At 29.8% G+C, this 14120-nt stretch overlaps 1 protein-coding gene across 1 annotated transcript in view; it reads left to right on the top strand.

Annotated features, from left to right (window-relative positions):
- The first annotated feature begins 2168 nt into the window (after positions 1-2168).
- LOC107454888 (locomotion-related protein Hikaru genki-like) overlaps positions 2169-14120 on the top strand; it is a 56419-nt gene continuing 44467 nt past the window's right edge. The window contains exon 1 of the mRNA XM_043044004.2: positions 2169-2249. Within this exon, the coding sequence (XP_042899938.1) occupies positions 2174-2249 (76 nt within the window). The 5' untranslated portion in view covers positions 2169-2173. The remainder of the gene's footprint in view (positions 2250-14120) is intronic.

Here is a 14120-nt window from a genome sequence, read left to right as displayed (position 1 = left end):
TATATAAAATTTTCCTTTCCACAAGTTTTAACTTACAACTTACGAATATAATATTCATAACGCTATTTTGAGTTCACATGTAAAGCTAATTTAGGAATAGGTGCTAATTTAGAAACTTTCAGATTACATTTTATACAATATTCACCTCGAATTTATATAATATTTATACGCATTGCAGTAAACGTTTTCTTTCTTTCTTTCTTTATTTTCCTTGTTTTTTTTTGTTTTATTAGTTTAAATAAAAGAGTTTAACACATGCCTCATATGATATCTTTTAAAAACATTTTGCTTTCAAAATCACACATAATTTTATAGAAATCAGTTGAAAAACTTCCCGAGAATTATATGTTTCATAAACAAGTATAAAATGTTATATAAATCTGTATTTTCTGAAATTGTTTCCTGGTAACCTTTCTACAGATTCCTTACAAATTTCTGAATTGTTAGCCAAAAAAAATCAATTGAGGTTATCAATTGTTCGAAATCAGTTGAAATTATTTGTATTAAATTCAATTTAAATTTTTAATGTTAATGACTTAATGACTGTTGACTAATGACTAATGAGTTAATGACTTGGTGTGGTACAGCATATCATTAACTTGTTACTAAAAAGAATTTAATGATTAATTACTAATTTAATAAAGAATTGAAAAGATAATTTAATGAAACTTTTATATTTCCTGCTTAACTTTCTTAACATTACCCTGATTAACATTTACTTTTGAAATTTCTAAATAATTTGTAAATAAATTTCTAAATAGTACATTAATTCAAGGAAAGATTATATTAGATAACACATAAAATATTCTTTAATCAACAACCTCATTATACGAGTTTTCATATTTTGTCAAAAATAAAGTTATTAGAGTTTGCACATAAGCAGAAAGTAAATAATTAAGTTAGAAAGAGAAAAAAAAACTTAAATCTAACGAATTATTACAGCAGATAGTCAAAATAGGAGAGGTTAAAAAAATAGTTAACTTTTCAAATGAAGCTGAGCTTGAGTATGAAGCTAAACCACAAGTATTTGATTAAGAGCGAAAATTCTTAACTTCATTCAATATAAAAGTAGGCTTTTGATTATTTTGCTCTCACTGAGTTCTAAAATAATTCGTCAGAGATTAATAACAGGTTTTGTTCTAACACTGAAATATTAAAGTGAAATTCTTACTACTCCAAGCAATAATCATTGGTGATTCTTTAACCGCTTTAAACTCGATTAAATATTTACGATCTAAATAAAAAATACTTTTTTATAACCGTCGTTGAACAACCGAACCAATTTTGGAGTTTACGACTACCAATGTTCAACTCCGTAACCTTGTTTTGATTCCAATCCAGAATACAAGGGAACTCCTGGAGCAAGCATTAGGAGAAATTTGCCTTCGTGGAGGACTTTCTGAGGGAACTAAACCGCATTTGTGTTACGTGGAGAGGAAAACCTAAAAAATCTCCCACTGTCGGACTGATGGTAAGGGGACTCTCACCCATGATCTATCTACCACTGAGGATGTTTTACGTCAGCACTGTGGTCAGTGGAAGCCGTGTGTGGAATTCGTAAAGACCAGTCTTATCTGGGATTCGAACCCGGTTCATCTCATTGGGTGGGGAACGCTTATCTTTAGAGCCACAACGGCGCATAAAAACATATTTGTTCAAAATATAAATGGAATAAATTAAGATTTTAAGAGTTAAAATGTAATATTTACTTAAAATTTTATACTATACAAAGAGCAAATAATTCCCTTCTGCACTCTGGATTAAAAGCTTTCATTTTGTATAAAAATGATATTTTTGAGTTGAAATTTTAATGCCATGCGAATATTCATAAAAGCTTATTCATATAATGGAAAAGGGTTGATAGAGTTGCGAATTTCAAAGTAGGAACACTCGAAAAGATTCCCTTCCGAAAATACAATGTATGACAATTGCTTCTAAATCCGGTGTTTCTCGCTTTTATTTGGTCTTCAAATTTCGAAACCCTGACCAAATGAGAAAACTTCTGAGAACTCGAAACGAACTAGAGAATTGCATCGCTTTTATGAAGAAAGGAAAATTTAAAACTCAAATTGAAATTAAACTTTTTAGTGATGACGGAGGTGAAGAATCCCTAGAGAGGGCGCAACGGTCGTTTATCATTTAGGAAGCTCAGGATGAGATGCTGGCAGTCGAAATGAAGATCTTGTTCTTGGCGTTTCTCTTCATCTTCCTGCTGGCTGTTGACTCGCAAAGAATCGCCATCAGGAGGAGTGAGTACAAAACATTACGTCATTTTTGTGTTTACATTGTGTTTTTATTTCTAATTTCTTAATCATATATTTTATTTAAAAATGTTAAAGAAATCTAGGATAAATATTAAAAAATTTACTTTATGCCCGTGATATATTTTACATGATTATTAAATAAAATTACTGTCAATACAGGTTTTAATTCAGTAACACGTCATTTACGTCTAATATTTTTTACGTCTAATTTTTTTCACCTACACATTTTTATTGAAAGAAATGATGAAAGAGGAAAAACGTAACAATAAATTAAATTGTTTTTTTCAATACTCTTAATTTATTTATTTCGTTTATATTGATAATTGATATAATTCAATTAAACGATTAATGATTGTTTTAATTTAATCAAGGATTTTATTGCAAAGTAAATACAATTTATTTTTTATTGAATGATAGTTTTAAATTTAGTGATATTTATTAGAATTATAGCAATTTTTGAGTTTAGAGATAGAAGTTTCTAGTTCTTTCTCACTAAATTGAATTGAATTAAACGATTAAGCGATTCTCATTGAATTAAATTTAACGATTAATTATTGTTTTTATTTAATCGAAGAATTAATTGCAAAATAAATATAATTTCCTTTTTATGGAATTATTGTTTTAAAGAAAAATTTGATTTTAGTGACATTTATTAGAATTATACCAATTAGAGTTTAGAGATAGAAGTTTCTTGTTCTTTCTGATAGAATTATTATTACTTTTTAAACTATAATCGCGAATCTTTTAATGTGATTTTTGCTTTTATGTAAACATATACTAATACACATAGTGTTATTTTCCTTATTGTTTCACAGTGTTGTGTTATCATATAATATTATAATATGTACTCTGGTGAAAATGAATAAATTGAATTTGGAAGTAATAATATAAATTTCTAAAATAATTATTGATTATTTTAGAAGAAGTATAAAATAACAAACATTTTTAAAGTTGCGTTATTCAAAAAGCCTAAAAAAATATTTTTGAATGAAACCGTATTGTATATTACTTACAAAATTCCAGGAAGGGTGATATTTAGGGGTGATAGAGGTTCAATTATGGTTATTATGATGCACTCTACGTTTGTCGTTTTAGGTTTGAAATATAATTGTTTTACCTATATAGTCTATTTGAATAATACAATTTTCGTCTTATTTTATTATTTTCTTTTTTTATGATAGTTTATTTATGTTTGAAAAGATCAAAATTTCAATGAACGATAAATTAAAGAACTAGCAAAATAATATTTTCAATTGTAAAAACATTTCACTGAAAATCATAAAGCACTTCCACTGCTTAATTTTTTTTCTGGTTATTTCTAATTAGCAACTAAAATTGAAAAATTATTTAACGATGTCATTGGAAATTAATTGTTTGGAGCAAAAACAGAACTTAAATGGCATATTAAAGATCAAATGGTGAAGAATTTCGGCACAAATGAATTACATAATTATATTTTTTTGAATGAATAGCGTTTTTCAAAATATATTCATGTAATAAGAGATTTTTTTTAATTGAAGAAAAGTTTAATTATATAAGTAAACGTTATCGAAGGTTTTTATTTACCCTAACATAAAAGCTTTTTCATAACTTACTCAACTGATCTTTCTCAGCTTTACTCATAACAAAACTAATGTCAATTAGTTACATTTTTGTTTTATCAGATCTCCTAAAATAATAGGTGATATCGGAAAAAAAATGAAAGAAAAGTGGAAGGAAATGGAAATGCATAATTTTCAGCTTTCTAATTGGAAGCTCACTTTTTTTCGTGGTGGCTCGGAGATAGCCTCCCAATGAGGTGATAGAGTTTTGACCAAAGTGTTGATATAAAAATCCCCAGTGGTAGACAGATAACTGATTAGAATCCCCTTGCCATTAGGAAAACTGCAAAAACATTTCGTTTTTTCAATCCCATGTAACGCAAACTACTATGACAAAATGATCAAAAGATCCTCTGCGTTGGCTAGATTGTCTCAATGAAAGATTCAGGAGTACCCTTGTCTTCTGAGTCCTTGTCTAGGTTGGATTCAAAATTTCAAGGCTAGGGAGTTTAACTTTGATGTCGTAAACTAAGAATCGAATGTTCAACACTAGTTATAAAAAAATAAAGATGAAGTAGGTTTCTAACGAGCCATGGTGGTTCAGGGAATAGAGCGCTCGTCACCCATTGAGCTTCCCCAAGTTTGAATTCCAAGTCGATATGAATTCTGCACATGACTTTAGGCCCCAGAGGCTGACATAAAATATCCTTAGTGGGACATGGATCATTCTCAGTGATAAATGGATCCAAATGCCGTTTTGTTTGTATGTAAAATTTTACTCTCTATTCCATGTATGTAAATGCAGGTTAGTTCCATCAAAAATCCTCAACGTAGATTAGTTTGTTCCAATGTTTGATCAGGAGTTCTCTTGACTTCTGAGTTAGGTTCAAAACTACAAAGCTATGGAGGGGAACATTGATGACCGCAAAATGTAAAAATGGGTCAGCTCTTTACATTACCGACTAAGAAAAACTATAAAATAATGTTTTTAAGATAACTAAAATTTTCAGAAAATGTATGATGAAGTCTAAAGATAAAATCGACAGAGGCGAGTGCAAACTTTTTCAGGTGGAATATTTGACATAAAGCAGTAAAATATGTCATTTTTTATTTGCCATGTACTGAAAAACTTTGGAAACTAATTTTGATACTTTGAGATAATAAAATTTGGTTTCCTCTGCAAAACGCAGTGCATCCTACAGTTCCATCCCCTTTTTCTCCTTCATTAATTAATTTTTTTCTTATCTGATTTTAGAGGCATTCGATAATTCAAGTATTCTCAAAATTTGAGAAGAATAATTAAAAAATAATTAATAATTAATAAATTTTTTCAAGTACATTAAATTCAAAAAAATACTTCTCCGGGAGTTTCCATGATAAACTTTAAGAACTTTTTCTACTCATCATTTATTTTCGGACGATTTTTTATTTTGTTCAAGATTTTTTGCTTTTAATACGTTTTTCTATTAGTTGCGTCTCTTCACGCTAATACAAGTGTTCGTAGTTTTTTTACCCCTCTGATATAAAGGAAAATAAATTAAATTAATTATTTCTCTAATAGATTCATATATAAAAAAGACGTTCTAACGAAAAATATTTCTGTAAGAGGCTGTCCATACATATGATAATCATTTTAAAAGATCTTTCCCCTCTCTCTCGCCATCTATTTCACAATGATTTTTTATTTCTACTAAAGATTTTTGTTTTTAATAAGCATGAGATGATGTATCGATTCATCAGCACTATAACCTTAACAAAAGTTGGGCTTTGCTTCATTAAATTGCATGATATAGCTCTTGATAATTTTTAGAATTTCTGCGATTTTTCTTAAAAATACAAAACACTAAAATGTGCTGGTAGTAGTTTCGAATAGGTAATTTAATAACATTCATGCCTTAATTTATATTTTTTAAAATTTGCTCTTAGAGTATAACCTTGTATTTTTGTGTAACGTGAAACCTTGTAACTTGTTGAAACATTTTGAATTATACCCAATAAATTTTATTTCACATTTTGATTATATAACTATGAACGTTAGTTCAAATTATATTAGAGATTTAAAGAATGTTTGACGTCCAAATTCTGTAATTGTGATTTATGGCTCTTTTTAAGGGAAAGACAAGACAACCTTCTGAAATTTTGAAAAAATATTTTTTTTACTTCTTTTTAGTAAATCTGTCTATCTGTTAGTGAGTGTATATTAGAACAATGTTTCAAAACAATAAATTGAGATTCATGTAAATTAGAATTGTGTAAAACTTTTTGCATTCATGCGATAATAAATAAAATAAGCTGTCGCAAACTGTAAATTTAGTCGATCATATAAGTATTTTAATGTTCGCTCCGAGACGATAACTCCATCAATTTTTATTCGCTTCACTTGAAAGTTCCAATCAAACTAATGCAATGTTTAGTTCCATTTTGTTAATTGCAAAACATTTTTGGTTGAATAAATACAAAATCTGAACTTCAGAAAGCAATACTTGTTTAATATGTCTTATTGATAAATCAGAACTTATAAAATGTATAGGTTGTTTAAAAAATTATGAAATTTTTGAACTATATGAGTAATAATAGACAAGAGCGTATAAAAAGCAAATCAAATAGTTCAGAGACACGGACAGCTGCTCCGATTCTATAACATCTCTTTCTGCCAAGATACTTCCAAATGGAAACCCTTTTTCCCTTATAATTTATACACTATTAAATACTTTAAATGCTTTATATTATAAGATATATTTTACTTTTAAATACTTTATAGCAATTATATTGGAGATTTTTTCATTAACATTTCATTAGTTTTTACTAGTTTATTTTTATCACACATCCTCTGTTATTTACTGTAGGTGACCATAAAAATTCTTGGCACAAGTTTTGGAATATTTCAAAAATGACATTTACGCAATTGTTATGAATAGAGAAAAAATGTCATTCTTTATTTCGTAATATTTTTGCTAATTAAACCTTCATTACAAAATAAATAATAATAGTAATAATGATAAAGAAATAAATAAAGTAAAAAATAAATTTAAAGTATTATCAGTCAGTAATCTGTCTGGGAAGTTGTGGAGGTTAAATAATTCACTAGTTTATGACAAATGGCATGCACTGTAAAAACTTTTGGATCAAACTACGCTATAAAGGACAGAATCTTTGAACGCATCATTTATAAAATCCATTTTACCACAAAATTCATTTTCACTGTAAAATATTATGCCTTAAATTTTGCAGTGTAATTTATTTAATTAAAGTTATTCAGTGACATTAAGATAATTATTACTGCAGAAACTGCGGTATTTCTGGTTGTAATACCAGCACCCTGAGAGCCAGTACTTTTCACCGGAATTTGATCTAGAATTTTTTTTATAATGTGTGTGGGGGGGGGGCAATATGGTAAGCATAGCCTACTAGTTACTTTTTCTTCCTAGAACCCACTTGGTTTCTACCCACCTTTTAAACTCTGGGTAGGCTTGCAGCCGCCCCTGGGAAAGAACCCTGGTTCTTTACAATTTGGTTCTTTCTGGTTGCTCAGTTCTTAACAACTAGTGTATCATTCCGGCTCAAACTGATATTAAAAATATAAAAAAATTGAAGCACTTTTTAACTGAATTAAAATGTTTTTTTTTTAAATTCTATTCACCAGTTTTCTTTCATAAATATTGCATTTTTTAGGTTTCTTTTTAATTCAATCCATGGATTACATTTATTTTATAGGAATTTTCTTTTAAGAAAAGCTTATAACTACATAATCCTTAAAACAATTTTCAAAAAAATTCATCCTTATTCTACGGAGTAAAATATAAAATAAATATTTACATTATCTTCTCCAACTTTGCTGTTCACTCTTTGTCATATTTATCCAAAAGTATTTGAGTTCTTTTTGCAAAATGTTTGCAAATAACATCTTCAAAGGATGCCAAAACTAGATTTAAAATTTAATGCAAGGATTCGGTGTTTAGGATTAAAGATTCTGATAAATCTTTGAGATGTTGCAAAAGTGAACTATTCCTTTTTTTTCCTTAAAGAAAGAGCCTTCCTTGCCAGAATAAATGCTGACAGCCAAAAACAGAAATGATCAATTGTTCGAAGGAACTTGTTATGAAGAACGTAGGAGAAGAAAACGATTTGTATCATCTGAAAGAAACTGTCAGCGGTATTTTCGCTCCCTTGTGAATTCGACACGCGAGGAATAACAGTAGACTTCGAATCAAAAGTACAATATCTAAAGATGTTGTATATTGTACTCTCCTAATCTCGTTCCATTTTTTCGTTGGAGATTAAAGTAAAAAATGACTCTACCTAAACTTAGTTCTTCTATTCTATTGTAATTCTTTTTGCATTTATGTACGTAACTTTATAAAGAAAATAAGGCCATTTTTGTTATTTTCATGCTATGTATGAAGTAAAAATACATGTAATGCACATGGAATAAACCAAATGAACTTTCAGAAAACTTTTAAGCAAAAAAATGATAAATGCTAAGTAAATGTTGATCAATGACATGATGTAAATTTGCTTAAAATATTATTTTATTTGTGAAGAAAAAAGCACAATTTTATGACGTGAAATTCACATAAACCATTGTGCATTTCTTGATTTGGAAATAATTTTTCGTCTGCAATTTTTTTTCAATATTTTTGGTTTATTTCATTTAAAAATATGGAAATAGTATTGAAGTAAATTTTTCGGATTCGTTTTGAAAAGATAAACGGAAATTTGAAGAATGATGAAAAGAAAGAAATTATTTAATTTTAATATTATATTTTTAATGAAAAATGGAGCGAAACAGGAACTATACCACGAATTATTATTTTTTTTTTGTAAAAAAAGCTGTTTATTCTCGACAATCTTTGTCATAACAACATAAATGTAAGAAAGAAAGAAATTAATAATAAATTGCATACATATTTTTAAAAATTCTGTATAATGTAAAAACTGTAATATAAGTATATTTTAGTTTCAAATATATCTTTTCTAAAGTTAAAATATGTAATTGTTATAACATTTGCATTTGTTTTGTAACACATGTATTTGTTGATAAATCAAAGAATTTTAATTGGTTTTAACTAGTTCAAAGAAAAAAAAGAAAGAAAGAAAGAGAAATAATGAGAGAGAATTGTTTTGTTTTGTTTTTGTCATGCTGCACTTGGTTGAAAGAAATGTTATAAGTATTTTTATTCTCCATAATATGTTATATATAGGGACCATGTTGTATTTCAATAGTATTTTGGTTAGATGGTAGTTCAAATATAATGATCAAATTTTAGATTAATGCCAAGCATGCGCTCTTTGAAAAACGCATTTTTAATGTATATAAATTTTGAACTAAAACATTAGTTCAAATATAGTTTCTTAGATTAAAAAATAACATTTTAAATAGCTACTTATTTTATATTGTTTAAAGTAAATAGTTTTTTTATGTAACTACAGTTTTGATGATCTGACATTTTGTCCGTAATTAGTCAAGGAGAACCGTAAGAAAAGCAAAAGAATATAAATAAAATTAAACATTTTAATTAATTAATTTACCCGGAATATAACGAACTCCACAACTTCTATTTTTTTAATTAATTACAGCATCAGACATTTAAAACATATAGAAGTTCAGTCAAAATGAAGATATTTGAGAGCAACGTTTCTGCAACGAAAGTCGAAAAAAACTTTCTCCCAAATTAGCTTGTTAATTAAAATTCATTCTTTTTAAAAATACTCTTTTTTGAAATTGTTTTTATTCAAATAGAAATAATATTTAACTAAAAATTTCTAATCCACTGGGTTAATTTTTTGTACTCTATTTGTGCAATGATAAAAACTAAACTTTTAATGGTTTGTTTGCACTTAAATACGGCAAGGGAAGAAAGTCAATTAGCCTTTTATTTTTATCTGAATTTATTCAATGTTTTTATCTAATTTTAATCAAACTACCTAATAGATATAATAAAAAAATTTTTTTTGAAAAAAACTTACTATTAGTTTAATATGATATAAGATTATTACTTGTAAAATTTTTATCGATTTTCAGAGATACTAACTTTGGTGTTTATACTGAGTTATTAACATGTCACAAATATTTTATTTACCTTTAAACTTCATTCCTCTAATTTTTTAATACTATTTTTCTATTACTTGAAAAAAAATGTTTTTTTTTGCGAATGCAAAAGTTTTATGAAGTTCAGCATAAGCCTTTGTCCCCAAGAAGGATCAAACAAAAAATAAAAACTTTTGGGTTCAAGTCTGGTGAATAATGTGGCCATTCCTGTGTCTTAAGAAAGCATATATAATATGTCATTTACTTTTGAGAACCTTCAAATCTGTGAATTGCCTCTGGAGCAGAATCTTGTTAGTCTACCTTTGGTTTCCAAAGAATTTTTGCGATCATCTTTCCAAAATGAGTTAGCAATATAATGCGATAAAAGAATCTGGTATTTAGCTTGGTTGCAATATTGAGGTTTATTAAAGAGGTTATTTTTGTTGCAAAACATAACCTCATATTCTACCTCAGGTGCATTTAAATCTGTCAACCTCAAAGCGATCTCAAAAACACCTTACTTTTTTATAAGGGTCAGTGGATCTCTTGGCACTGTAGACTAAGTGGTTATGAAAAAGCTGACGCGCTGCTGTCGAAGAGTGCTGGTGTCTTAAAACTAGCACATAGTAAAGTCACATTTAGTACAATTCAGCTTTGTATCAAGATCTCCTCTCGATATCAGGAGAAACTGGGGGTTCAGATCGCTACCAAAATGTTGGTTATACTCAAAGAAAACCTACTTGCCCAACTGGTCCCGCCATTAGGGAGTTGAATAGTTAGACATTTAGCTCATCAGGACTGTCTTTCTGGGAATCTTTTTAAAATTAGTATGCATCCAGACCTCCACTGTACACTTTCAAAACCATATTTCCTACTGTGGACCTTGGTAGGAAGTATGACCAACATATTTCCTACTGTGGATGACTAATTTCTACCTTGGTCCAGTGGTATTGGGAGGCGAGACGCCAAATAAAACAATGACTTTTTTATTGTTTCTTGTTTTGACTGTTACATTTTCTCAAGTTCTCTGTCATTAAAAATTAAAAGATCTCGAATGGTACTTTAAAAATATGACTCGCGTACGAAATGAATGAAGGAACAGAGATATTTCTGAAGACTCGTTTAGTCCATATTATGACCAGGATAACCTGGTTGGTAGGGCACTGGACTCACGTTTGTGAGAATGGGAGCTTGAATCCTGGCTGCCGAAGACTCCCCGTGTAGTAATGTAGACTGGTGCAAGTTAAATCTCTCTGGTCACAAAGTTCTCTATGTTCCCATAACAAATCAATACCTCTGGAGGTATTGAAATGGAGATTTATCGTTCTCTGATTCAGGATACGATACGTGGATGAATACGATTTGTGGATGAATGAATGGATGTATGAATGGGTGAACGGGTGTGACGTATGGGTGGGGCAGAAGTCAGATTCTTTGTCATAGATTGCTAAGCCAGAACAATCACTCCCTCTCTGCCTTAATGGCCGACGACAACAATAACAACAACAATCCATATTATGAAATATTTTCCCCGACCTGCCCCAATTTAGGGCATACGGGTAAATGTTTATTGAAATCAAGAAAAACAGAAAAGAACATAAAATACAAAAAGTGCAAAAATACGAAAACACTACAGAGTCTGATGGCAACAGCAGTAAAACAATTAAAATGCTCCGAGAGTCCCGCCTTATAGTGCCGAAGCCGACGGGATCTCCCTTTTAGTTAGCCAAAGACACAAATGATAAATTTTACAACACATCGCAAGAAAGTACGGTATGACATACAATGCATCATGTGCAGGCAGTACATAGGATTAAAACGAGTAATAATACAGAGTAAGTTGGATCGCTAAACCAAAGCGATCATTAACATTGTGACAGGTTAATAAATGACACAAAGTATAAACTGTTGATGTATTCAAGAACAGTAAAACATAAAGTGAACCATCAAAATAACGTGTACCTGAAGTGAACATAAGAAAACATTAAAAGGTCACAGGTGAACGGAGGTCCCAAGTTAATATAGGTCAAAGAACCAATACAGTCGATGACAAATTGGCAACAGGTAAGACAGAAGAACAAGGCGTAAGGAGCCAAGAAAATCTCAAATGTAAAACAAAAGGAGGTAAAGATGTAAAGTGGTAAAACAAACTATTATCAAATACAATTAAAATGGGATGCTAAAATTTGCAAAGCAAGGAAAGGCAATGTCAATAAGTCAATTAAAAAGCACAATGTACTAAAAAAATAGATTAAAACAGAATTAAAAAGCGAATAAGATAGATAAAACATCAAAACATTGTCAAAATAACGGAAAGCGTACAGGCGGGCAGCCCAACAACCGGGATTGAGTTTAGTTCGTGTAGAGCGGATCCAAAATGTCGTCAGGGGCGAGTGCGTCCTCCAGGGTACGTTTAATGATGTCTTTAATATCCATATCCATAACAATCAACAATCCATATTATGAGAAAGATGTGCAGAATGTGTGAGGAACTGAGGTTATTTTACGTCAGCACTGTGACCAAACATAAAATTCAAATTCTCTAGTCTTCGCTGAGATTCGATCCTGTGTATCATATTGATGATAACTTTTATTCACCATTTTTTTTTAATCTTTCAAGGGTTTCTCAGAGAGGTAATAATAAGCGTACAAAAAATATGTTTATCCGTGCTAAAAGCTCGAGCACTAATAAAGCCTTTTTTTATATCTAAAATAAACGAGTTAGAAAAGCTGTAACCAAGCATTTTTTATGCTTATATATTTAACCAGTTGATGTTATTATTGATGTGTTTTACCGTAATTTCGTAGCAAAATGAAAAGCGCCTTTCGTAGGATCAGACTTCTTGCACTCAAATCAATACTTTTTTTATTTTTCATTTTTTTTATATTAAAAACGATATTTATAGAGATTCTTTTCAAGATTTTTGTCGAAAATTCCAATGACTCGTGTTAGTTCAAAGCCTTTAACTTTTCTCCTATTTCATGCAAATGGGATGCTTTAATAAGTGCTTCAGTAACATTGTAACTTCTTCAACTGAAACACTTTTACTTTTCGCTGGAACTGAGACTTCAGAATCTTTCCCCTAATTAGTATGTATGAAATGCGAACCTAACAAACGCTTTGGAAATAAGTATCCTTTAATTTCCACCTTACTTAAATACCAGTGACACTTTGAAAATTCTATTATGCTGTCGCCTACACTAAAAAAAATTCAGGATTGAATTACAGTAAAACGTACTGGCATCCTGAGTGCATCATTCGTAAAATCCATTCTTATAATGTACAGTAAGATTCATTCATTACATAAAATTCGTTTTTACTTAAGACTTTATACCGTAACTTTAACAGTATTTTTTGTTTAATTACAGTGGATCAGTGATGCTACAATAAATAATACCGTAATAATTACGGTACATCAAATATTTTGTTCTGCCAAATTTTACGGTAAAATTGGATTTCATGATAAAAAGTACCGGCACACTGAGTGCCATTACTTTTCCTCGTAATTTGGATTGAAATTTCATTTCTTACCCATACCACAAGAATTTATTGAAATAAATGGAGCTTACATTGATTTGACAATCCAGGTTGATTAGAGCCATTCGTTTCTTTTTACTACTTTCTTTTCTTGGTGGGCATAAATGTGTATTTTATCTTCTCTCTTTAACCACAATTTTGATATCTAATATGCCAAATAATATCTAATATGATATCTGATGTCCTTGATATCTAATATGTAAATTGTGGGGTATCTTGTGAATAGCACTTATCTTCTCCATAGATCTCTTCCCATTTCACCCTACATTATACCTGTAAAAAATTTTTAATTAAGGTCTAAAAGTAAATTTTATTTAAAAAAATAAATATATTACACTGGTGTGCAAAACTTAAGCAACAAGTGGTTTTTCGGTCACTGCTCCCCAACAAAGTATAAGATAGCCATGAAATTGCAGTATAATATGCACGTAATTCAGTAGAAAGATTATTTGCATGCAAATTTTAGAAATAAAACGTCGTAGGTGATGTAAGTGTACGTAAACCTTGTGGGTCGGCGCTCGCAGTTCAAAGCTGTGATAAAAGGAGGAAGATCACTGTAGTTAAAGACATCGCTGCAAGTGCAAGTGATTTGTTTTGTGAAGCATGTCTTCAAGAAATCATTTAGACGACTTTACTCGAGAAAGAATGATTGGGAAGCTTGAGGAGGGGCGTTGTGTGACCAGTGTCGCCGAAGAGTTCGGGATCAACAAAAGTGTTGTTGCTCGTGCTTGGAATGCCATGAAGGCAGA

This window comes from Parasteatoda tepidariorum, chromosome 5 (assembly GCF_043381705.1).
Source record: "Parasteatoda tepidariorum isolate YZ-2023 chromosome 5, CAS_Ptep_4.0, whole genome shotgun sequence".
NCBI lineage: Eukaryota > Metazoa > Arthropoda > Arachnida > Araneae > Theridiidae > Parasteatoda > Parasteatoda tepidariorum.
Note: the sequence above shows the minus strand (reverse complement) of the source record. Positions and strands in the feature narration are given on the sequence as shown.